General features: G+C 46.6%; 2 protein-coding genes across 4 annotated transcripts in view; one reads left to right on the top strand and one right to left on the bottom strand.

Annotated features, from left to right (window-relative positions):
• Wdr33 (WD repeat domain 33) overlaps positions 1–7,213 on the top strand; it is a 111,776-nt gene extending 104,563 nt beyond the window's left edge. For all 3 annotated transcript variants that reach the window (XM_048345661.1, XM_048345658.1, XM_048345660.1), the window contains 4 exons: positions 2,009–2,172; positions 2,254–2,346; positions 4,198–4,413; positions 6,638–7,213. In XM_048345661.1, coding sequence (XP_048201618.1) covers positions 2,009–2,172; positions 2,254–2,346; positions 4,198–4,413; positions 6,638–6,814 — 650 coding nt within the window. In that variant the 3' untranslated portion in view covers positions 6,815–7,213. The remainder of the gene's footprint in view (positions 1–2,008; positions 2,173–2,253; positions 2,347–4,197; positions 4,414–6,637) is intronic.
• A 3,087-nt stretch (positions 7,214–10,300) lies between these two features.
• Positions 10,301–11,649, bottom strand: Sft2d3 (SFT2 domain containing 3). The gene has a single exon (XM_048345666.1). The coding sequence runs from the start codon at positions 11,436–11,438 to the stop codon at positions 10,788–10,790; it is 651 nt and encodes a 216-aa protein (XP_048201623.1). The 5' UTR covers positions 11,439–11,649; the 3' UTR covers positions 10,301–10,787.
• Positions 11,650–26,391: the final 14,742 nt, after the last annotated feature.

The following is a 26,391-nucleotide window of genomic DNA, read 5'->3' as shown; positions in this document are numbered from 1 at the left end:
CCAGAAGTCTGTGAATTAGATACTAGTCAGCATTCTCTTGACATAGGGCAGATACCCAGGGCTGGGCTTTTTCATTTGCAGGGGGGTGTGATTGTTGGAAGCCAGCGGTAAGGCCCCTTCATTCAGCATTCCTGCCTTGACTGCTCTTCTGATGTCCGACCCTTGTCTTCTTACATTTCCCAGTGCTGTTGACAGTATGTGATACACTCAGGACTGGCCAGCTCTCACACTGGAGATGGCTGAGGCTGGGTGGCTCTTGCTTGTAATCCTAGTTACCCAAGAGCCTGAGATCTGAGGATTGCAGCTTGAAGCCAGCCTAGGCAGAAAAGTCTGTGGGACTCTTATCTCCAGTAAAACACTGTAAGCCACTTGATCCACACCTCTACTTTGAAGCCATAAGTGGAGCTGTAGCTCAATTGATAGAGTGCCAGTCTTGAACAAAAAAGCTAAGGGACATCACCAAGGCCCCACGTTCAAAACTACCAGCAACAAAAAGAAAAAATGATAAGTCTCTGATGGTTAAGGGAGCAGAACAAAGTAGTCTCTCTGTCTCTCTCTCTCTCTGAGTCGAAGTGTGTGTGCATCTGCATATGGGGTGGGGAGGGGGAACTGAAAAGGAAACATTTAAGGGCTTTGAGTTTTCTCAAGGGCTTCTCACTGATGCTCAAGCATTTTCTGAATGGCTACAAGAGCTTAGCATCTGTGTAACTGTCACTGATTACTTGACTCTCTCTTCTGCAAAATTCTCACATTTTGTTATATCTTATTGAATTGTATTTTATCCATCAGTGACAGGCCCACAGCCTGCCTAGGCTTGTGCTATCCCAACTTTGTGCTGCTTTTCAGACACACTTTTGCTCCTGGGTCTTGAACACCCTCTCTAGAATTGTCGCTCACTCTGGTTAGACCTTACCTTCTGCCCATCTTTATATTTCTATGTAATACTTAGCACTGCCTGACATTAATAATATAGTTGTCTGCCAATATTTGAGAGGCATTGGTTCCAGGACATACTAAAATCTGAAGTTGCTCATATCCCTTCTATAAAGTAGTATAATATTTGTATGGAATTATACAGTCTTTTTCTATATATGTATGTATGTATGTATATATGTACACATATACACATTTCTATTGTTGTGTCTGCAGAATGAGCCCTGTGCATCAGTTTGTTATGGACAGTCAGCCTGGGAGAGTCCCTGTCTCAAAAAACCAACCAGCTTGGTAGTGGAGCTATGGCTCAACTGGTAGAGCACTAGCCTTGAGTAGAAAGAGGTTCAGGGACAGTGCCCAGATCCTGAGTACAAGCCCCACAACCAACCAACCAAACAAACAAAACCCCAACCAACTAAACAAAGCAACAATAGTAGTTGACACTGAAAAGTATTTGGGAAGCCGTGGTAGTGAGTCTGCGCAAAATGTCAAGACTAGTTGATAGCTGGGTGCTGACGCCTCACCCCTGTAACCCTAGCTACTCAAGAGGCTGAGATTTGAGGATTGTGGTTCGAAGCCAGCTGAGGCAAGAAAGCCCATGAGACTTCAATTAACCACCAAAGTCTGGAAAGTTAAAGTGGTAAAATAAAAGTAAGGGACAAGTTCCTAGGCTTTGAATTCATGCCTAAATACCAGCATGTGCATGCGCGTGCCTTCCTCTTCTTCCCCCTATAAGACTGGCCGAGTACAAATCACAGCCTGCACTTTCTATGGCTTTGCATCTCAGTCCTCAGCATACTTATCAGAGAAATAGTAGTACCAGCCATAGATCGTAAGGCGGGAGGAGGAAATGACACAAAATAACTCATGGAAAACACTTGGTGTGATGCATTTTGGTCTCCTTGAGATACCTTTTGAGTATGAAGTGGGTACTTTAAAAACCATGTCATTTTATCTTGTTTTTTTTTTTTTCCTCCCCATTATTCTTGTACCTGAGCTCCTCCTGCTGCTCCTCTGGTGCCCATGGAGTCACAGGGCATTCCAGGAGGTGGACATACGTGGTCTTCTGTTACAGCTTCAGAAGAGGAGCCCCCCCAAGACATGAGGGCCGAGCTCCCCCCAGAGGACGGGATGGCTTTCCAGGTCCCGAAGACTTTGGTCCAGAGGAGAGTTTTGATGCTTCTGATGAAGCGGCCCGAGGACGAGATCTCCGAGGACGAGGTCGGGGTACCCCACGAGGTGAGCAGAGCCGTGCTGAGGAAGGGGTGGCTGTGAGCACAGCGGGACAGCCTGTGACAGGCTTGTCTGCCTTGTGTGTAGGAGGAAGGAAAGGTTTACTGCCTACTCCTGATGAGTTCCCTCGCTTTGAAGGAGGACGGAAGCCAGACTCGTGGGACGGAAACCGAGAGCCAGGTAAGAAAGACATGCATGCTATCTCTCCAGGCATGTAGTCTCTAGGCCAGCTGTTTACAAAGCTGAGGTCCCAGGGACCACCACCAGGTCCTTTCTTGTCTTCTTGTCCCTCTACCACAGCAGTGTACCATAGGAAATGGAGTTCAGAAGCAGGTGACAGAATTCAGCCTTTTCTTTCAAGTCAGTTGGTAATTTGCCCAATTATAAAATAATGCCATTTTTTCACTGGTTATGCATTTTGTTGTTGTTGTGCCAGTTCTGGGACTTGAAGCTAGGCCCTGGGCACTGTCTATAACCATTTTTGCTGAAAGCTAGTGTTCTATCCCTAGAACCACAGCTCCACTTCCAGCTTTTTGGTGGTTAATTGGAGATAAGAATCTCACTTTCCTGGCTTGTTGGCTCTGAACAATGCTCCTCAGATCTCAGCCTCCCTGAGTAGCTAGCATTATAGGTGTGAGCCACTGGCACCAGACCTAATCATCTTGTTTTTGTAAGATAAAGGTGGATGAGTTAAAAATTTCTTTATCTTTATTTGAAGATACCGTTTATTAGAACATTATTAGAACCTCTCTGGGCTCCTCAGTATTTATTTTATGGTTGCAGGGGGCTTGAACTCAGGGCCTGGACACAGTCACTGGGCTTTTTTGCTCAAGGCTACTACTTTGAGCTATAGCTCTACTTCTGGTTTTTAGGTGGTTAGTTGGAGATAAGCATCTCATGGACTTTCCTGCCTGTCCTGTCTTTGAAGCTTGATCCTCAGATCCCAGCCTTTTGAGTATCTAGGATAATAGGTGTGAGCTACCAGTGCCCTGTCTCAGAAATTTTAAGAATATAAAGCATTTTAAGAATACGAAGAATATGAAAACATCCTGAGCCAGGTGCCAGTGGCTCATACCAATAATCCTTGCAACATAGGAGGCTGAGAACTGAGGTTTAACTTTAGCCTTAGCAGAAAAGTTCATGAGGCCACTTGTGAACCACAGCTGTGGGAGGCTGAGATTTGGAGTGTTATGGTTTGGGGGCAGCTTGGCCAGAGATGTCTCTGAGACACCATCTTCATGAAAGGAAGCTGGATACAGTAGCACATCTTGTCATCCCAACAAAAACAGAAACCCTAAAATAGTGAGGTCCTAGGCAGTGAAAAACAGGGATGGAAGCAAGGCTTCAGTAGTAGAGTGTTGGTCTGGCAAGCTCAAGAGTCCAAACCCCCGGGGCTGGGGATATAGCCTAGTGGCAAGAGTGCCTGCCTCAGATACATGAGGCCCTAGGTTCGATTCCCCAGCACCACATATACAGAAAACGGCCAGAAGCGGGGCTGTGGCTCAAGTGGCAGAGTGCTAGCCTTGAGCAAAAAGAAGCCAGGGACAGTGCTCAGGCCCTGAGTCCAAGGCCCAGGACTGGCCAAAAAAAAAAAAAAATGTATCTACAAGAGTCCAAACCCCGGTACCACTAAAAAAAGGATTTAGGAAAAAAAAAAGACACCCTATGACTAAAATGACTGCTATTTTGGGGCTGCACCTGCCTCTTATTATAGGAGTTACAGTAATTTTATGAACTCATAGCATGACTTACACCTGGACTGTCAGGCAGATGTTTCCTGAGTGAATGATTTTCAAGTTTGCTCTGTAGTCTCTGTCATTTCCATCCATTTTCTTTCTTCCACCCTCTCTCTTTTGTCTAAGACTGGGACTCTAACTCTGTATCTGATGTTATTGCTCATTAATAGGCTGACATTTTAACCACCTGAGCCAAGCTTCCAACATCTCATTTCCATCTGTTCTCGATCACACTATACTTTAATGGTATTATCAGGCTCTTAGAAACTTCATTATCATATGCTTCTTGTTTCAGGGCCAGGTCATGAACATTTTCGTGATCCCCCCCGCCCTGATCACCCCCCTCATGATGGCCATTCTCCAGCCAGCCGAGAACGGTCCTCTTCTCTCCAAGGCATGGATATGGCTTCCCTACCACCTCGAAAGCGCCCCTGGCATGATGGGCCAGGTACTTCTGACCACAGAGAAATGGAGGCCCCAGGGGGCCCTTCTGAAGACCGACAAAGCAAAGGTAGGAGGCCAGCAGTTCCAGCTGTAGGAGCTGAGTGGGGATGAGAGGCTCTGGGCTGTGTATCATCTCATGCTGTAAATACACTTTGGGTCCATCCTGTAGCTGCAGTTACACCCAGAAATGGCAAGCTCAGCTTCCAGACATCCCTGGTTTACTCAGGATTTCCAGTTTGACTCCTTAAGTTGCAAAGAGCTCCTCCACTCTGCCATGCTTCCTTCCTGGTGACTGATCAGCAGTTATGCCCTCCACCAGTGACTGTCTAGAGCTTTTGAAGTTGTCTGCTTCGTGTGTGTGTGCATGTGTGTGTGTGTGTATGCTGGCTCTGGAGTTTGAACTTAGGGCCTGAGTACTGTCACTGAGCTTATTCACTCAAGGCTGGTGGTACTCTTTTATCACTTGAGTCACAGCTTCACTTAAGGTTTTTGGGTGGTTAATTGGTGATAAGAGTCTCACAGATATTCCTTCCTGGGCTGGCTTCCAACGATAATTCTCAGATCTCAGCCTACTGAGCAGCTAGGATTACAGGTGTGAGCTACTGTCTCTCAGCTGAGAAAATGTTCTCTCCTTTTTGTTTTCTTTTGCTACTCCTGGGGCTTGAACTCAGGGGCCTGGGCACTGTCCCTGAGCTTCTTTTGCTCAAGGCTAGCATTCTACCACTTGAGTCTCTACCACTTCCAGCTTTTTCTGTGTATGTGGTGCTGAGGAATTGAACTCAGAGCTTTATGCATGATAGGCAAGCACCCTACCACTAAGCCACATTCCCAGCCCCTGAGAAAATGTTTTCAAAAATAAAATTAACATGCTTGTCCAAGGCTAAAACAAGTTAAGCCAAACCTAGTGGAATTAATTGTGAAAGCCAGTGTGTTTTGCTTTTCTTTCTTTTTTGGTGGGGGAGGGTGGTTTTTCAAGAAATAATTTTGTTTCCTTAAACTGTTAAATCCAAAGTGCCCCACAAGTAGTCATGAAATAGTCAAAGTAAACACTGGTCCTGTCTGGAACCCTGTCACTAACATAATATCAGTCATTTTTTTTTTTTTTCTTTTCTCTCTCTTTTTCAGCCAGTCCTGGGGCTTGGGACTTCAGCCCTGAGCACTGTCCCTGAGCTTCTTTTTGTTCAAGGCTAGCACCCTACCTCTTCAGCCACAGTGCCACTTCTGGCTTTTTCTGTTTATGTGGTGCTCAGGAATTGAACCCAGGATTTCGTGCATGCTAGGCAGGCACTCTACCACCAAGCTACATTCCCAGCCCCTCCTCCCCCTTTTTAAAAGAAAAACCTGGTTTCCATTTCCTGGAGTTGATTTCGATAAATATTTTATATGATCAGATGCACAGGAATTTCCATTTAACAAAGCACTTTATGAATACAGTATGTCTTGTTGAACATTTTTACCCATTCTTCCCTTATCCACCCTTCCCTCACTCTTCTTAATTTTGTAGGCTATTTATTAATTGGGTTCTTGACTACATTCTTCCCCTCTTCTCTTCATTTGCACACCCTTTCTCTCCCCGCCTCCCCTCACCCCTTTAAGTACCCATTTACTCCGGTATTTTATTCTGCTGAACTTTGATTTTGCCTTTCTAAGAAATTAAGATTATTTGAGTTCTCCCTTGAATTTACTGTATTTGTTAATACAGTTGTATACACTTGTGTTCCACCCAACACATTTACTTATATTAGTTTATAGGCTAAATCTAGCTTCTGCATTTAAGGCAAAAAATGCATCCTTTGTCTCTCTGGACCTGACTTACTTAACATAATTTTTTTTCAGGTCTTTCCAAATGGTACAATATCATTCTTTCTAATGGATAATTAAAATTCCACTGTTTTTATATAATTAGATTGCCTTTTTGTGTATCCTAACTGCTTCCAGAGTCCAGCCGATGCTTTTGAAACATTTCCTTGAGTTACATGGCAAGGAGAGTAGACCCATTTCCATAGGTGGAGGCCATGTTCCAGTGTGGTTGTTTCCTCTTAGCTTTTTGTTTTCTGTCACACAGCCCTGGGGACTGTGGCCCAGTGGATGCTGAGGACCATGGCCACATGCCAGGCTAGGGATGGGGCAGGGTCACATCAGAAGCCAGGGTGGAGACATACCCTTTAGTGCCCTGAACCTCTTTAGAACCTCCCAGAAATGATGTACTGTAATCAGTGAAAACCTGTATACTAGGAGTGGAGAAATGCCTAACACAAAAAGTCACTTGTGAAATCAATGTTTCGTTTCAGGCCGAGGGGGCCCAGGACCCTCCCAGAGAGTGCCAAAATCTGGGCGCTCCAGTTCCTTGGATGGAGACCACCATGATGGATACCACAGAGACGAACCTTTTGGGGGCCCTCCGGGCAGTGGCACCCCTTCTCGAGGGGGCAGGAGTGGCAGTAACTGGGGCAGAGGGAGTAACATGAACTCTGGGCCTCCAAGGAGAGGCGCTTCAAGGGGTGGTGGTGGAAGGGGTCGGTAGAAGAGGAGGCTAAATACCCCTAGGCCTCTCTGGACAGTGTTTAAGAATTTGTGCAGACTTAGCAAGCAAAGCCTGCGTGCAACAGTGTAGCTCTGAACTCTTGTGAGAGTCCCAGGAGCCCTGTTGAGGTCTTGGAGATGAAGAAGCTGCCACTAGCCACCTAGACTGGCCGGCTGTTTTGTCCTGTCCACCTTCATTGCTCCGACTCCATGTTGTTTTGTGAAGATAAAAGCTGGAATCCACCCCTCCCCCCTTTTTTTTAAGTGAACAAGACATGGGGCACCTCTACAAATTTAAGTTCATGTCCAATTGGAAATTTGTTTCTATATGTACAGTTTGTCAGGGGAAAAAACATTGTTTTTGTATGAATACAGAATGTGATTTACGCAAGAATTAACAAAAAAAAAACCAAAAAAAAAAACCCACCAAAAACTGTTTGTCAAGTGCTTGCCTTAAGAAAATCCTTGCTTTCCATCCCATCTGACCTGCCGGGCCATGGTTCACCTACTGTTAGTGTTCTTGCACAGATCTGATGGGAACTGCTGTCTTCTAAATGGATTTCATTTGTGAACTCTGTACTTTCCAGCAAAGTTCTATCTATCTGTCCTCTCACAGTGTTGTTACAGAGGGAGGATGAAGTCCCATCTATCTGTTCTGTCACATTGTTTTTACAGAGGGAGGGTGCTTTATAACTAGAATAGTTGGAAGCAGGCTCAGTGCCTCACACGTGCTCTGGCAGATGGGAAATCCTCTGAAGAAAAACCCAAGCTCTAGCTGTCCAGCCAGGGGCCTTGCCTTTGGTGCATCTCCTGCAGTCTCACTTTAGACTTAAACTGCTTGGTATCCATGAGGAAAGGAACATGCTGTAAGCCAGAAGTTAATGACACATACTTTTACCGATAATCACTTCACACACTAAGTTGAAGAAGGAATGAGCAAGATATCTCCTAATTTTTTTCAAAATATACTCTCCTACTTTTCTATTATTAGTTTTGGAAATACCAATGTTGAAAGTAGAAAATAATTCTAATTTATAGTAAGATAAAAGTTCTTATCCATGACATGTTCTTGCTTTAAATAAAATATTTGGTTCCGTTTGGACTAAAAGAAAAAAAAAATTCAGTTTGAGACACACCCCTCCCCCATTCCCATGCTGATGTTGAGCCTTTTTGTTTTATGAGGAATCTTTTACTTTCATTTGTCTGTGGCAGCCTGCATTGCCAGCCTCAGCTTGGCATTGGATAGGTTTACTGGAAGTCTTGGTGGTTGCTGAGAAAAGGGATGGCATAGTTGGGTCCTATTAATGGGAAAATTGTAACAGCTAAGTTATTTCCATAGAGTGAGAAAATGTTGACCATTAGGAGTATTAGAGATCCAAACATAAAGAATTTATTTACTTGCTATTGCAGTTTGAATTCAGGACTCTGAACTTGCTAGGCAGGCACTACTGCTTCAGCCATGATCTAAACCGTTTTGGGATAAAGACTGTGTTTTGGCTTAGACCCTCCTATTTATACTTCTTGCTGTAGCTGAGGTGACAGGCAGGAGCCAGTGTGCCTGAGCAGGAAGTGTTTTGTTTAAGCTTGCCTGGAACCATGAACTATCTCATTTCATCCTCCCAGGATTACAGGGCTATCAGGCACCCCTCTCATGTAAGTAGTCTTTCATTTTACTTCAGAATTAAGAACATTACTCATCAGTACTCTATCAAAAACACAAAATGCTCAGGATTGCTTTAGGTTTGTGGATAGGTTTTACTTGCCCTCCACTGAGACTCCTGTCCTTTATGTGGAAAGAATTTATCAGTACCTTGGAAAGCAGATGAAGAGATCACAATCTAAGAATTCATTTAGAGAAAATAGAAATCTCTACATTAAACATTACGTAGACTATATATGGCATTTTAAGAGAACACTATCAAAATACACAATATTGTGCTTTGAGATGTTTCAATGAACAAATTCTTGGGAAAATGTGGAAGCAGAATTTTAAAAAATCTAGACTTAAATATAACATCAATATAAAAATGTGTTAGACATTGTAAAATCTTCAGCCATGAAAATTCTAGACAAAATTTGTAACAGAAACTTTAACTGGGGGGAACTAAAAAAGTGACCAGTGACACAAGCCTTTCCCATTTAAAAAGTAAATCTCTTCTTGGGAATACAGCATTTATTCTGAGGGAGGCAGCTTTTTACCAATACTGGAACAAAGTGGCCCACTCCTGCTTGTCGCAGGGTTCCAGTCACAGTGTGGGGAGGGGCTTGTGGCCTAGGAGCACACCTTTGCAGCTGGAGGAGGTACCAGTGCTCTTGTTTCTGTACACTTGGTTAAGGTAACATTGGAATCCAACAGCAATGGCTTTCCTATTGTGCACGCCAATGCAGTGACCCCTCACCTATTGCGGTTCCAGAGACCCTGCCATAGATGAGAATCGCCGAGATGGTCGTCTCTTTATGTGTCAAGGCTCACTTATTGCTACTTCGTGGATATTCACCTGCACTATTTACATTTTTTTTAAGCCAGTAATACAGTGAAGCCACAATAAGTGAACTGCAATATAGCAAGGAAAGACTGTACTCAAAGGAGTTCTCAACTCTGGCTGAACATGAAATCATCAGGGTTGCTATATATCTATGCGTATGTATGATGTCCAGTCCCACCCGAGATTATGAATTCACACTAAGCATGGCTCCTCATTCTGCCAGCCAAGTGAGAACTACTGGCATATAATTCTGAACATTTTATTTTGTAGTTTATAGTTGGGGGCTGGGAATATGGCCTAGTGGCAAGAGTGCTTGCCTCGTATACATGAAGCCCTGAGTTTGATTCCTCAGCACCACATATATAGAGAACAACAGAAGTGGCGCTGTGGCTCAAGTGGCAGAGTATTAGCCTTGAGCAAAAAGAAGCCAGGGACAGTGCTCAGGCCCTGAGTTCAAGTCCCAGGACTGGCAAAAAAAAAGTAATTTTCCTGGGCTTGTCAGTATACTGGATCCATATTTTCTGGCAACATACATAGATGTGGGGTTTGTAAAAGCAAGTGGTGAAGATCCCCTGCACCACAAAATAACACCCCTCCCCACCAAAACAAAACCAGGCTCAGCCTGTGAAGTTAGAATAAAGGAAGTAATAGCATTTCCATAGGAAAAGCATTTTCCACCTGCCGGCAAACTGCAAACAGCTTTCAAAAGCAAATGGCAAAATACGAATGAGAATACAGGAGAAACTGCTCTTCATCAAACATGGCACTCTGGACATAGAATGATGTCCGGGATTCCATAGGTCAGTCACGAGGAGACCTCTATAAACGTTACCTGCATTGAATACCAGGTATTTTAGAGTGGCACATTTCCCTTTCGGTCCATTGCATTCCTAGTGTAATTTTCCTTTAATATTAAAATAAACCATATTAACAATTTAGTTTTTAAAAGGGAGTAAGCCGTTGTTGCGTTTCAGAATCCAACAGCTAAACCTAGTGTTTAATCTCGGGAGTTCTTTTATGTTCATTTACATAGAACAAGGGAAAGTCTTGAGCATAGCCAAAAGGATCTACGCCGACTGCATTTCACTTTGGGTTTCCCAAGCGACAAAGTCCGGAGAAGCCACGAGAGCAGCCAATCCAAAGGGCTTTTTTCCCCCAAAACTCGACACAGTCTAAGGGCTTCTGCGGGTGAGTCCACAGCGTGTGGTCACCGCCTCCACTCCGGCACTGGTCTTCCGGAGCTCCTGCTCCCAAGACCGCGGCGAACGCGGGAGCTTCAGCTCCGGGTGCGGCTTTGGTCCGGGCGTCGCGGGGCAGGTGGCAGCCGGGAACAACCGCTGTCGTCTGTGGCTCGGCCGGTGGCTGATCCCGATGCCGGATCCAGTGCCGGTTCTGGGTCCAGTCGGGCTCGGAGACGGCGGGTCCGGCGCGCTCACACTGGCAGCGCGCCGGCCAGGCCCGTGCCGCTGCCCAGGCGACTGACCGCCAGGCGCAGCGCGGCGGCACCGCCCCAGGGCATCAGGCCCAACAGCGCATACAGCAGCGCGGCCACCTGCGCGCAAGCGCCGAGCGCCGTGAGGGGCGTACTGCGCAGGCCCAGCGCGGCGTAGAGCGTGGCGCCCAGCGCCGCAGTGTACAGGAGCGCGGGCCGCGACGGCATTTCCTCGCCGCGCAGCAGGCGCCTGCACGCCGCGCCGCCTCTCAGCAGCGCCCCGCCGATTAGCGCCAACACGGAGCCTAGCGACCAGAGCAGTGCGAACTTGCGAGCGCGCAAAAGCAGCACGGGTGCGTAGAGTGCCGCCAGGCTGAAGCAGAGTGCGGCCAGCAGCAGGCAGCCGCCGCCTGCCGCCCAGCGCTGCCCCCGCGTCACGCTCGGCAAACATCCGGGCCCGGGCGCGGGCTCCGCGGGGCCCGGCGGCCACGTCCATCGCAGGCCTGCGCGGCCGAGCCACGCCCCCGCCTGTCCGTTCCCACTCGCGGGCGCTTCCGCCGCCCCCGAGGTGAGCAGCGGCTCCGCATCTGCAGGCTTGCTCGCTTTCCCCTGCGCCAGGTAGTCCTGCAGCTGGCGGTGGAGGTCTGCCATCCTTTCCTGGGAGATGGGGGGGGCGAGGGCTCACCTCGCGCTGCTTCCGGCATTCCCGGGTCCTCGGGCGGCGGTTGGCCCGCCGCGCAGGAAGGGGCGGGGATTGTGGAGCACCCGGAAATGCCGGTGCGGGTCCATAGTCGAGGGGGCGGTCTTTGTGGAGCAGTTGTCAGCAGTCATTCTTCCGTAACTCCACGCTCGTGTTCGTGGTCCAGCACAGCGTTTAAAAAAAAAAAAAATAGGGGATGGTCTTCTCAAAAGGAGAGTCTTCTTGATGGAAAGATTTCGTTTCTGACTACCTGTGAAGGCCCGACACTCCCCTATTTTTTTAATTCTTTTTTGGTCAGTCCTGAGGCTTGAACTCAGGGCCTGGGCACTGCCCCTGGCTTCCTTTTTTGCCACAGCACCACTTCAAGCTTTTTCTGTGTATGTGGTGCTGAGGAATCAAACCCAGGGCTTCAGGCATGCTAGGCGAGCACTACCACTAGGCCACATTCCCAGCCCTGTAATAGGGAGGTCAGATCTGGCCAGTGCCATCATTATCTGTGGAGGGACTTCAGGTTGACTCCAGCGCTCGGATTAGAGCAGAAGCCAACTCCATCTCCACTAAGCCCTCCCCCACCCTATTCAGGGAAGCTCCCCTTTATTATGTAAGTTATGTAGATTGACTACCTGAGGCCTGGGAGCTTTGAGAGACTCTTCCCGGCCAATGCACCAGTGTGAAATAGAGTGGGGGTTCGCTACAATGAAACGGGGTCCCCCCCAAGGGAGGGAATTCCTGGTTCCCGCAAGAGTCCACCACACAGTCTCCAGCTACAAGATCACAAAAAGACAGATTTATTGGGGAAGTAAAAAGTGAACAAAAAGTGAGCCTACCGGCCTTGGTCGTAGCCCAGACTCGGGAGCCGAAACTGCCGACCACGTGTGCAGGAATTATAACATGCCCCAGAATGTTCAAGAATTAACAAGAGGGTGTTTTTTTATTTTATTTTTTATTTTTTTGCCAGTCCTGGGGCTTGAACTCAGGGCCTGAGCACTGTCCCTGGTTTCTTTTTGCTCAAGGCTAGGACTCTACCACTTGAACCACAGCACCACTGTCAGCCTTTTTTGTTTATGTGGTACCAAGGAATCTGTAAGGTCCTCTCTCCCAGAGGGCTCCATGTAGATGCCCCACCTCATTAAGTCTCCACCCAGTTACCTGGGTAACCAGCAGACCTGGAGGCAGTTACCTCCCCTTTCCCTGAGGTCACATCCTAATCCACCTGGCTACACCCCTTACCCCTGCCCTAAATAAAGCAGGGCTGGGTGGGGGTCGTCCCTTCTCTCCCAGTTCTCCCTGCTCTCCCTTCTCTCCCCGCTCTCCCTGCTCTCTCTCTCTATCCCTTCTCCTTGGCCATGGATCATCTCGGCCACAGGCCAGCAGTTCAGTAATAAACTTTCTCTCCTGCCTGAATACCACGTGGTGTTCTCCTTTACCGGCTACCTACTTTAAAAAACCTAACAGAATCAAACCCAGGGCTTTGTCGATGCTAGGCAAGCACTCTACTGCTAAGCCACATTCCCAGCCCCAGTTTGGATATATTTTGAGATTACTTGTGAAGTGTTCATCTTATTTCAAAATCATCTTATGTAAGTACATTTTATCAGACTAGCCAGTCTCAAGCAGATTGTGAACCTGAGCCTAGTCAATCTTAGCAGAGGGGCTACAGTGATAAATAACAGAGCAGCCTACTTGCTCTATGTGCGCTTGCTTGCCAGGTTTTTGGCAGGTTTTGGCGCACCCTTCCACAAAGTCAATTGTAAGCTTATAGAATGCCCCCGGCCCAGACATAACATCTGCCCTTTGGCAATGTGACCCCGCCCTTGGCTGATGGTACCTGAGGGGCAGGCGGAGTACCTCCCACCTTAGTTGCATGAAGGTATAAAGACCCCCCTGAGAGAGAGTTCCTGTGCCATTTTCCTTTACTCCTCTGTGAGAACTTGGCCTTGCCCGCCCTGCTGGCAATAAACTCTTTTGCTCTACGTGACTTCGTCTATGGTCTGTGGTTTTCTGGGATAATTTTCCTTTCATAAACTACCTTGCTGAGACAATTCTTTATTCCTGTGTCTGTTGTCATGACTCCAGTGGTTCTTGGAGAGCATGTTTGGTTATAACATTTCGCTACCATCAATAAATCTGATGAAAGGACCGCTGACTCCAGTGCCCAGCACTGCAGAGACTGGGCATGTTTCACTCTTCCTGTTCCCCACTGTGTTATCTTAATAAAGTCTGCCAGCCTTTCATGTAAGTGAGTTGCCTGAATTATTTTCTGTGGTATGTTCAAGAGCCATAGGTGATGGATTTATTTTCCTCTGCCAACCTTCCCAGTCTGTGAGAGAGACATTTTTTTTTTTTTTTTTTTTTTTTTTTTTTTTGGCCAGTCCTGGTTCTTGGACTCAGGGCCTGAGCACTGTCCCTGGCTTCTTTTTGCTCAAGGCCAGCACTCTGCCACTTGAGCCACAGCGCCACTTCTGGCCATTTTCTATATATGTGGTGCTGGGGAATCGAACCCAGAGCTTCATGTATAGGAGGCAAGCACTCTTGCCACTAGGCCATATTCCCAGCCCCCGAGAGAGACATTTCTAACCACACCCTTCCAAGGCTTACTCCTGCCTGCCTGCTTGTACTACTTTCCAAGTTCTGGTGTTCATCTTTCACAGATGTGATACTTGGTTTCCAACCATGCCTGTTGCTGCTTGTGGACAGGGGTCTCCATCCCCCTTCCCAGAACCAGCCAAGCTTGCAACAGGATATAAGCATTGTGTCTGAAACGGCTGGCCATGGATGCTCAGGCAGTAGGTATCCTGGAAAGGCTTTGGAGATGTTTCCTGAAGCCACTGGCTACAACCTCAGCCTCATTTGCTAGACTATATAAGTAGCACTTGCAAATTGAGGAATATGATACGTGGAGGTCTTTTGTGTCATGTAAAGTATGATTCAGGTAAGGTGCACAGATCTTACACAGATCCTTGCACATTTGCTACTGAAGATTGCTCCTTCCTTCCCAGCTCTCCTGTGTTGGTGATAGGCTGCAGTGTTGACGTCCATGGCCAATGGGGGGCACTGATGGGAAGATGAAGCTGTTTTCCCTGTCTCTGCTTTGGGCTGCCTCCACTGCTCCCTTCACCACTGAGGCTTTCCCAGCCAGCCTTAGAATGTACTGGGAACACTTCTTTGTTCCCTAGCTTAGGTAAATGTATTAATAAATCCGTACTATGTAGTTTCTCAGCCTTTCTGATGCCTGGGTAATTAGTCTGTCTCATTAAATTCCTTTACTTTTTTTCCTGACAGCATTCTTTTCAAAACATCCCAACTTCTTGTCTCAGTAATGTTAGCATTTCCCTAGCCTCAGGTCCTCAGCTCCTCCCACTAGCCCCCAGATCCACCCATACCTAATGAGCCACTCCTACTCACTACCTGCCTACTTCCCCTTTACCCCCAGAGAGAAGCTGCCACCTGGATAAGGTGCAGATGCCATGTAACTCCCTCTCCCGTGGGAACTATGACCCCACTAATAAACCTCCTTATGAACCTTCTTCTCCTGCCTGTGATTATCTCCGCCTGGTCCTCTGGGATGGCCGATACCTATGATTTCAAGTAGTGATTGTCCTAATAATTTAGCTCGAGCTAGACCATTAGGATGACTTTCTGTCAAAACAAACCATAAAATTTCCATTGCTGACAAGGATGTGGAAAAATCGAAACCCTGTGCATTGTAAATGGGAATGTAAAACAGTAGAGCCACTTTGGAAGATGGTGTGAAAGTTTCTCAATAAAAAAAGTAAAATTGCCACCATGTGTGGTGGCTCATGACTGTCCACTCAGGACATCCCAGCCACTCAAGGGGTTGAAAATGGGAAGATCACAGTGTGATGCCAGACTGGGTAAAAGTTAGTGAAACTTCATCTGTTAACCAGTTGCTGGTGTGGACACTCACCTGTTATCACAGCTAAATACAAGCATAAATAGGATTGTGATACATGCTAGCTCAAGCAAAACAGGCACTACTAAAACAGGCACTAATAAAGAATGCAAAAGGGCTGGGGTATTGCTCAAGTGGTAGAGTGTGTAACTTGAGGCCCCGAGTTCAAACCCCAGTATTGTCCCCCATTCACAAGATAAAATTACCATAGGTTCTAGCAATTCCACTCTGGTCATATGCCTAAAAATGGTAAAATCAGGATCCCAAAGATACTTACACACCCATGTTCTTAGCATTATTTCCAGTAGTCCAAAGGTGTAAGCAACCAAATGAATAAACAAAACGTAATCTATACAATGGAGTATTATTCAGCCTTAAAAAGAAAAAATTCTGACACATGCTACCACATTGAAGAGCCTTGAGAATGTTGTGTGCAGTGGAAAAAGACATCCAAAAGAAGTCATAATAAGAAGTAGAATAGTACATGGGTGGTGTTGCCTAGTCACTTGAGCAGCTGTGAAGTAGAGGGAGGTCAGTACTGACACTATAGACAAAAAATAAGGAGACCTCAAGGTCAGTCAGAAAGCTGGTGGTATTCCACTCCCCTCTGGAGTCCACCACACAGACTGTCTCATGCAAGAAGATCTTTTTGGGGGGAAGGGTAAGCTGATGCGCCAGGAACACAGCACAGACCCAGGAGCTGTAACTGCAACCCTGATCAGTTTTCAGGCTGGGCTTATAAAGGAAAAAAACACAGTGCAGGTGGTCAAACAATACTACACAATCTTAGTACAGTAAGCGGTGTTGGGAGCCGAGCTAGCAGCTAAGCTCATCCTGACCTCTGGCTGTGCAGATGTCGCCAGAATGTCGGGAGCCAAACTTGCAGCTAAATTCATTCTCACCGCTGGTTGTGCTGTCACCACCAGGATATGCTAGATGCAAGGACATTTGTTCACAGCCACTATCCAGAATTGCTTTACTATGTCCTCACCTTGCTATGTCAGCTGGAGTAGATTCCTATGTTAATCAACCTTATCCTGTAATCAAATGTTGCAAACTTCAAAGCCTCTTTGTGTTCTTGAATTTTAACCCTATGCTATTCCCTGGTTCCAAAACTGCATATAAGCTGGGAACTTAGGGCTGGGGATATGGCCTGGTGGCAAGAGTGCTTGCCTCGTATACATGAGGCTCTGGGTTCAATTCCCCAGCACCACATATGCAGAAAACGGCCAGAAGTGGCGCTGTGGCTCAAGTGGCAGAGTGCTAGCCTTGAGCAAAAAGAAGCCAGGGACAGTACTCAGGCCCTGAGTCCAAGCCCCAGGACTGGCCAAAAAAAAAAAAAAAAAAAGAATAAACTTGGCTGCAGTCTTGAGTTTCAACCTTACGGCTGCAGACCTCCGGTACCCCATCTTTGTCTCTTGTCTTTTTTCTCTTGTCTTGTTTTTCCTTTTCCTTAATCCTCGCCTCCCTCATTCAGGATTCCCGTTCACCATTCAGGATTCCCGTTCACTGCCGGCTGGCTCGGCAGGACTATCCAAATAGTTTGGGTAGTTTTGATATTTCCTGGAATCCAAGGTGCTTAGGAAAACTGGCTGTTTTCCAACAGGGATGCAATCACTGGAGATAACATTTGTGCAACAAGCTAGTCAGTTGTTTTCAATTCTCAAGGGCGGGTGAGTTCTCAGTGAATTTAAGATGGAGTCAGTCTTACTCTCCTCTACAATAACCCCTAACATTCCGAGGTGCTGCCTTCTATTTTCTAAGCTTGTGAGCTCCCCTCTCTAAAGAGATCTTGCCTAGGAAAAGCAGTGTATGGAAGCTGTAATGGGGTCCCCCCAAGGGAGGGGACCACAATGTAATGGGGGCCGAGGGGGAGGACCCCCCATCCCTCCAAGAGTCCACCACTCAGAAACAGTCTCAAGTAAAATGATGGATTTATTGGGGAAGTAAAATGTATACTGACTGGCCAGGGTCATGGCCCAGACTTGGGAGCTGGGACCATGCACCCTGGGCCACACTGGGGGTTGGGTTATAAAGGCAAACACCACATGGTCAAGCTTGCCACATGCAGGTGGCTGAAGAGCCAGAGTGAAGGACCAGAGTAACTCCATATTGTACTAAGACCCCATTCTGTACATGACTGACCTTACTGTAAGCCCTATCCCCCACCCCTCGCTTTCCAGTAAAGACCATAAAATGCCCTGGACAGAGAGTTCTCAGAAAAACCATAAACACCCATAAGAGTGACCGGCAGAGAAGAAAAACAAGTTTTGGAGTTACTCCAGAACTCCCCAACCCAGGTGTGGTTTCCAGTATCTAATTAAAACCCTGCAGCTGTGCACATATCCCCCTTGCTACACCCTTATGGCTTAACCAATCAATTTTAAATGTGTCAGTCCCTTGATCTGACCAGTGACCCTTTCCAGATTCCTTCCCGCCACCAAAGTGCCAAACATGCTTTAGAATTATTTTATAAATTTCCTGCAGTGTGTCTTGATTGTTAAAAGATGCTATGATGTATGCTAAGTCCCTGCCTTCCCCAACGAATGTATAAAACAGCTGGAAGCCCTAGGCTTAGGGCCTCTTGGTGTCACCAGTTTACTGAGTGCACGGAGGACCGAGCTAGCCCGAAATAAACGCCCTTTTTGCTGCTTGCATTGGTCTTGGTCTCTGGAGTATGTAGAGCTCATTGGAATAGGTGGCCTTCATTGGAGTAGGTGTTGCTGTCCATCTCATGCAACTTGTGCATGAGTTGAGCAGAAACATGCCAAATGTGGTCTTCTAACTCACAACAAGCTCAATTCCTCCAATTTCTGAAGGTGAATTCATTGCATTAGGTTCTTGCCCTTCAAAGTAGAATCTCTTCCACACAGCAGCAAATTAATCTAAGATGTAATCCTGAGGAAAGCACTGGCATGCCCTGTTTCTTGTCACAAATCGCCTCCAGACCACATAATACTTTCAAAATTGTTGATTGCCAGATATCATGCTCACACGTATAATCCTAGCTACTCAGGAGGCTGAGATCTGAGGATTGCCATTGGAAGCTATTTGAAGTCTGTGAGCTGTTGTCTCCAATTAACCACCAAAAAAGTCAGAAGTGGAGGTATTGCTCAAGGGGTAGAGTGCTAGCATTAAGAAAAAAGCTCAGGGGCAGCCTCTCAATCCTAAAGTCAAACCCCAGAGCTGCACACAAAACCTGATTAATTGAATGAAAAGCATAAAGTTTGCAACTTCCAAAACAGCATATCCTTTTAAAAATAAAACAAAATATTCAGTCATGATTTTGAATTCTTTTTTTTTTTTTTTTGGCTAGTCCTGGCCTTGAACTCAGGGCCTGAGTACTGTCCTTGCTTCTTCCCGCTCAAGGCTAGCACTCTGCCACTTGAGCCACAGCGCAGCTTCTGGCTGTTTCTGTATATGTGGTGCTGGGGAATCGAACCTAGGGCCTCGTGTATCCGAGGCAGGCACTCTTGCCACTAGCTATATCCCCAGCCCATGATTTTGAATTCTTATTGCTACCTTTCAGAAGTAAAATGTTCAGCTACAAATGATAGTTCTAATTGCTTTTTTTTTTTTTTTTACAGTTTTTAATTTTAATAATAATGATTGTTAGGAAATTGGATCATGAGGATATTAGAATAAAGAAAGAGCAGAAAATGACCTCAACAGATCAGATCAATGTTAATGGAGAGTTGAAGAGTGACATGGTGACCTGAGAGAATCTGGAGACAGGAGGTGTAATGGTGGCATCGTGGAGGGGCTTCAGTGGGGCACCAGGTGGGGGCAGTGGGGGAGGCGCGGGGGGGGGGGGAAAGGTGCCTGCAGAGTTGCAAGGAGTTTGGGGACATGCAGTTCATGGTAACAGCCTGAAATGGCGGTAATGGAGGAACTCAGGTGCCTGCCATTGGAGGGATTGGGGTGGGGAAGAGGTTTTTTGGTTTTTTTTTGTTAGAACAACTCAGCAAAATAAAATTCCGGTTTATTGTTGGACAACATCATTTCACACATACATCAAACAGGCCAAAAAAAAATAAACAGCAACTTCATAGACAAAAAAAAGGAAAAAAAGAAACCTTTTTATCTTTGGCCTTTTTAACCATCTCATACAAACCAACTACTTTATAATACAGCTAAGTACATACACAAAAAAAGTTACTGGAATGCTCGGAATAAGATTTTTTTGTTGTTGTTTTTGCTTTTTTTACAAGGTTTTTTCTCCTTTGAGATTATAATGAACATGGTCACACCACAAGTAGTCAGAAGTAGGACAGAATGCTCTGAAGGCTGGTTTGGTCATCCGAGATCATTAAAAATGGCTGACCCCTACAATATGTACAAAAATATAAAATATAAATAAAAAATACAAACAAATTTTCCTTTTTAAAGTACTTTTAAGAAAAAAAAGCAGGCCTTGGAAGTTTTGGTATTTTCTCCCTGTTGCAAATTCTCGTTGTGGTTTTGGTGGGGTGGTGGAGAGCTTGGTGACGCCGCCCGGCGGGCCTCTCTACTGGAAGGTGACCACGTATAGATTCTGAGACGGGAAGTGGAGGGTGAATAGTCACGGCGGCCTTTTTTGAGTTAACTTTTCCTTTTTTGCTGTCTAGTCATCCTCATCAGTCTTCTGCTTCTTGTATCAGATCATCATCCTCATCATCTTCAGCCGCCCGTTTGCCTGTAGCCTCCTCCTCCTCCTCCTCCTCCTCCTCTCCTCCTCCTCCTCCTCCTCCTCCTCCTCCTCCTCCTCCTCCTCCTCCTCCTCCTCCTCCTCCTCCTCCTCCTCCTCCTCCTCCTCCTCCTCCTCCTCCTCCTCCTCCTCCTCCTCCTCCTCCTCCCCTCCTCCTCCTCCTCCTCCTCCTCCTCCTCCTCCTCCTCCTCCTCCTCCTCCTCCTCCTCCTCCTCCTCCTCCTCCTCCTCCTCCTCCTCCTCCTCCTCCTCCTCCTCCTCCTCCTCCTCCTCCTCCTCCTCCTCCTCCTCCTCCTCCTCCTCCTCCTCCTCCTCCTCCTCTCCTCCTCCTCCTCCTCCTCCTCCTCCTCCTCCTCCTCCTCCTCCTCCTCCTCCTCCTCCTCCTCCTCCTCCTCCTCCTCCTCCTCCTCCTCCTCCTCCTCCTCCTCCTCCCCTCCTCCTCCTCCTCCTCCTCCTCCTCCTCCTCCTCCGTCTCCTCCTCCTCCTCTCCTCCTCCTCCGTCTCCACTTCCTTCGGGACTCGGGCGAGGGAGCTGCCGGAGTCGGCGGCGGCTGAGGAGGACGCAGGAACAATGCAAAGATGGCTTTTCAGAGCAGCCAGTGGGCGGGAAGAGGGTTTTCAGATTGCCATTAAGGTCCTGGGCTGGAGGATTTCACGAAGGTCCCTGGGTAGTCAGTGCACCAAGCCATGGAGGACACTGAGTTATGAGAACAAATGCGCATCAATGATGACAACAACTATAACAATATGAAAACCTCTCCGAGGTCATGTAAGGAGGCTGTGAAGTCCACAGTCAAGGTACCAGCAAGCCATGGTTTGTGGCCAGGCCTCTGCTTCCACAATGGTGTTTGCAAAGCTCCTTACTCATGTTTTAAGTCTGTCTGTTTCTATCAGTATCTGCTCATAACCATCCATAGGAACATTTTCAGTTCTCTCCCTCTTACCTGACTTGAACCCAGAACCAAAGCCTGGCTGCCCAAATGCCTGCTGGGATGTCCAATACTTAACCTTTTCTTCCAGGATGTAGAGAAGCCCTGCGTGCAGAGGATGAGCTGAACACTGAAGGACCCCCACACCGCAGGGGCCTGGAAACTGCATCCTTCCCTGGACAAGTGATCAGAGAGTTGGTGCACTTATTTTTGAAAGGCAAACAAGATTGTGACAGCCCGAGAACTGGTGGTTCACGCTTGTAATTCTAGCTACTCAGGAGGCTAAGGTCTGAGGATCATAGTTCAAAGACAGCCTTGGCAGAAAGTCTGTGAGATTCTGATCTCCATTAACCAGCAAAAAGCTGGAAGTGGAGCCTAAGTGGCAGAGCACCAAGTGAGCACATGAGGCCCTGAGTTTAAGATCCAGTACACACACACACACACACACACACACACACACACACACACACACACAGTTTAAAGGCGCCATTAGTTCCAAATGTTAGAAATTGGCATGATGCATGAAAATGAGGATACTAACTGGAAAGTTTACTTCTGGGCAGAAGGTCACACCAAAAGGGTGCAAAGCCAATCACAGACAAGTGTGCACTCCAGCACCGTCTGTTATCCTGATGCTGGGAGTCTTGCCCCTTTGCTGGGATTGGTCAGGGTCAGGTTTCACAGTCTCTCGTGATTGGCTAACATCCAGCATTTGAACCAAGGGCGGGGAGCTTTGTTGGTGAGCTCTTAACAAAGAAACTAAGGGTTGGAGGGGAAAAGTTGAAAAAAGTTTGGCAGATCCATCACAAACAAAGTCTCACCAGTCTGGGCAAGTTTCATGGGTTTTCACAGATAAGAAGGAGGGCTTAGCAAAGCAAGTGTCTGGAAAAGAACTGGATGGAGGACTATAGCACACTTCAATAGAAAAAGTTTCTCCTACACAATAGCAAGGAGTAAATGACAGGGCTATGAGGAATTTGACAGATGTAGAAAAAGTGGCAGCCTGGAGATGACTCCTCCATGCCCCACAGTCACAGAACTATGTGCAGCATTAGACGTCACCTGCTGGGGAGCAAGGAGCCAGATGCAGGGCAGCCTCGAAAGTGCCCCAGGCAGCACAAAGGGCTGTCCATGCAAGCAGAAGCCCCACCTGCATGGGGACTAAAGCACGACCTCTGACTCAACAGTGGCTGAACAATAAGCTGGTCTGATGCCAAACAAGGAAGTCTCAGGAAGCCGGCTCAAGAATAATATCACGTGCATTCCCAGAGCCTGGAAGATGGTGCGCAGGTTGGAGACAACATTCTTGGTGATGATCCAAGGGGGGCGGGGGGAATCTAGTATTAGTCTCTGCATGAACATTAAAAACAAAAAAGAACTTTCAATTATGGTAGCAACATGGAAGCTACACATATATGCTAGTGGTAAAACAGAACAGAGAAAAAGCTAACTGTCCAAGAAATCTTTTAAAAAATATATTTATGTGGCTGGGAATATAGCCTAGTGGCAAGAGTGCTTGCCTTCCATACATGAAGCCCTGGGTTCAATTCCCCAGCACCACATATGTAGAAAAGGGCCAGAAGTGGCGCTGTGGCTCAAGTGGCAGAGTGCTAGCCTTGAGCAAAAAGAAGCCAGGGACAGTGCTCAAGCTCTGAGTTCAAGGCCCAGGACTGGCAAAAATAAATAAATAAATAAATAAAAAATATATTTACTTATTTATTGTCAAAGTGATGTACAGAAGGGTTACAGTTTCATACATGAGGCAGTGAGTACATTTCTTGTTCAACTTGTTCCAAGAAACCTTAAGCACAATCTTTGACTGAATAAGGATGTTTCATAGACCCTAGGGGTGTAGCCAGGCCAAAAGATAAAAGTGAGACTGAAATCCTGGCGTGGACATTGGAAGCTGACTTCGTGAAATCACTAACCTAGTAACTGACAAAACATCAAAAAAAGCAACCCCCAGGGAATGTAATGTCCAATTTCCAACAGAAAACCTGAAGACATGCAAAACTAAGGATGGTGTGACCAATGCGCAGGGAGAAGCATCTGCGTTGGAGCTCTTGTTCAGGATTTTGCACTGGTGAGGCAAGTATCCTGCCACTTGAGCTGTATACCTCCAACCCAAAACAGAGCAGGCAAAAGAAAAAAAAATGTACCCAAAACTTAATTGAAAAGATCATAGTAAACAAATATTTAATTACATTAGTCAAGAAGAAAGAACACTTACCTATATTTACAAGTGAAAACAGTGTGGTGGCTCACACCTGTAACCCTACCTACTCAGGAGGTAGAAGTTGGAAGAACCAGAGCTAGAGGCCAGTTCAAGTGAAAAGTTCTTCAGAACCCTTTCAATCAAGTATTCAGTAACATAAATATGAGAATCAAAGGTTAGGCTTTCCCAGGTATAAACATGACACTGCTCCCAGTACTGCTTTACAAGGAGGAAGAAGAGAAGAAAGCAGGAAGAGGAGGAGCAAGAGGAAGGCCTAGCACAGGTGGCTCACATCTGTAATCCTTAGCTACTTGGGGGCTGTGATCTGAGGACTCTGGTTCAATGCCAGCCCAGGCAGAAAAGTCTGTGGGACTCTTATCTCCAATGATTCAGCAAAAACTGTAATCAGAGGTGTGGTTCGAATGGTAGAGTGCCAGCTTGGAATGAAAATGTCTAGCAAAAGTGAGAGGCCTTGAGGTCAAGTCCCAGTACTTGCACATACAACAACAAAGCTCAGTACTGAAAAAAAGAGAGAAGGAAAAGAAAAGGAGGAAAATAACACACACACACACACACACACACACACACACACAATATTGAGATCCAAAAGTTTGAGAAAAACCTCTATGCCTGTTTGCTTCTCACAGCACCCGGATGAAAAAGGAATGATTGTTTCAGCCCCTATGAACCTGTTTACAGACAAGGAGGCAGAGGCCCAGAGAAGTGAAGCTGGGGTCCCAGGTCACATAGTAGTCAGTGGAACAGAATGGGAAACATACTGCTGGGTCCATGGGCTCCTCAGCCTTCTATGACATGCTGCTGCTAGCTGTATATCTCCCCCCCCACTGCCTCCCACCAAATTCTGGGGCTTGAACTCTTGGCCTGGATGCTGTCCCTGGGCTCCTTTTGTTCAAGGCAAGTGCTCTACCACTTGAGCCACAGCACCATTTCTACCTTTTTCTGTGATTAATTGGAGACAAGAGTCTCATGAACTTTCCTGCTTGGGCTGGCTTTAAGCTGTGATCTTCAGATCTCAGTCTCCTGAGTAGCTAGGATTACAGACTTGAGCCACTGGAGCCCCAGTGGTATGAACTTTTAAACTTCAGAGCATCCATTAGATTCGGCCTGTCCTTTGTCTCTCCAGGTGGCCACAGCCCTTCCTTGTCCAGAAGAACACTTAGAGTCTTCACTTTGGCCAAGTTGGTGTCCCAGGCAGAAGAGGCGATCTATGCTTTGTCCCCACCCCTGGGTCTCATACTGATCTAGCACCAGAAAAATACAGATGAAATTGCAGTTCCCATTGTGGCTTACTGGAGGCGCTTGTCTTCTTGTAGGTCCTCAGCCCTTTGCACTTGTACATTTAGTGGAACTTTAGTGCTGGTCCCAGTGACTGGGTTTTGGAATCACCAGACAACCTTAGAAAAAAATCTCAAGGTAGTGTACAGGTATGTGTTTAGAATATGAATTAGGGAATTTGAGCCTGAATTGGCTTTCCAAGCAGATCCAGGGGGCTTTATTTAAAAGGTTTATTGCAAGGGCTGGGAATCATACTATTTCAATAAGGAGAACGGACTCTTGCAATTAAAAAGAACATTCTAACCATGAGATGCAAACACCTCAAAATGTCAAACAGAAAAATACCAGATGTTTTTTTTTTTGGTCAGTCCTGACACTTGAACTGTGGTCCTGGGTACTGCCCCAAGCTTCTTTTGCTCAAAGAGAGTGCTCTACCACTTGAGATACAGCAGCACTTCCAGCTTTTTTGAGTAGTTTATTGGAGATAAGAGTCTCACAGAGTTTCCTGCCCAGGCTGGCTTTGAACCATGATCCTCAGATCTCAGCCTCCTGAGTAGCTAGGATTACAGATGTGTGAGCCCCCAGCCCAGATGCCATTTTTAAAAGACACTAAATTCCTTAGGTTTAAACTGTTTTTTATTTATACAAATCCAGTTCTGAAATAGGAGTGTTGAGTAAAATGCTGCCTGAGTCCCTGAGGAAGAGGTCTGATATACACTGTACATGTAGGCAGTTTGTCACAGGTGCAAACAACTTGTCAAGAATGTTTAAAGCTTCAAAAAGAAATGTACTCACTACCTGACTTATGTAACTGTAACCTCTTTGTATATTACCTTTACAACAAAAAAGAATGTTTAAATCATGTCTTTAACAAATGTTGAAGAAGGGACAGGATCTGTTGTTGGTGAGTTTAAGTTCTGGTGGAGAGTGCATTTCTAACACACAGCATGGCAATGTGGTGTCACCTAATTTCTCAATAGCTACCTACCTACTGTGTATCCAGCAGGCTCACTGTTGGTTATCAACCCACATTTCACAAAGGGTGTACACTTTCATTTCAAGACTTCAGCCGATTTTGTTCATAGCTGGTTATACAAAATATGTACATATTCCTGATGACTTGGGGCATCTCTTCAAAGAACACAGGGCTCTGTACTGGGCAGCACATGAGCACTGTGTTGGGCGGCACTATGTTAGTGGCGCTTGAGAAGCCACGGGACCAGGGCAGCCATGATTGGCACAGAGGACATGGGGCCCTGAAGAAACGACATTGCAAACAAAGTGCTCAGGGCCCAGGGTGAAGCAAGGTTGTGCCTAGAGAACTGAAGCTAGGTGTTGTGTAGTTGGTTGGTACTTGCCTTTAGTGGTGAGACTTGAGGCAATTAAAAAAAATCTTTAAACCTCAGTTCTCATCTCCTATTGCAATCTCATCTTCTATGAGAAGACCATGAAATATTTTATTCAATAACACAATCATAGTACCACATGAATAATTAATGAGTTGCATGATTAGGTTATAGTATTTGGCCGGAGGGCGTCCTGGGCTCCTGGGGTAGGTTGCTGCAGAGTTCTGTTCCTGTTGTTGTCGGGCCCCAGGGTGGACTCGGGGCTCATTCCCGGGGTTGTAGAGTCCACACCCCATCAGCTGGCTCTTCCTGCGCTCTGATTCACGGGGTAGCTGTCGTTACTTTGTTCTATGGCTCGCTCCCCGGGGGAAGCGGCCTTTCCGTCCAGGCTTCCAGTGTCCTTGCCTGACCTCCAGGTGTTCCGGCCGCTTCCTCGCCTCTGCACATCTGGCCGAGCGTCTGGCCAGGGAACCTTGAGACCGGAGGCCTGGGACCCCGCCGGCCCGGGCACCCCGGCTC

The sequence above is a fragment of the Perognathus longimembris genome, chromosome 4 (assembly GCF_023159225.1).
Source record: "Perognathus longimembris pacificus isolate PPM17 chromosome 4, ASM2315922v1, whole genome shotgun sequence".
Taxonomy (NCBI): domain Eukaryota; kingdom Metazoa; phylum Chordata; class Mammalia; order Rodentia; family Heteromyidae; genus Perognathus; species Perognathus longimembris.
This window is presented reverse-complemented; position numbering and strand designations above follow the sequence as displayed.

What these genes read in the sequence shown, in the direction of transcription:
- Sft2d3 (XM_048345666.1), bottom strand. Translation starts at nt 11,438, where the DNA reads ATGGCAGACCTCCACCGCCAGCTGCAGGACTACCTGGCGCAGGGGAAA.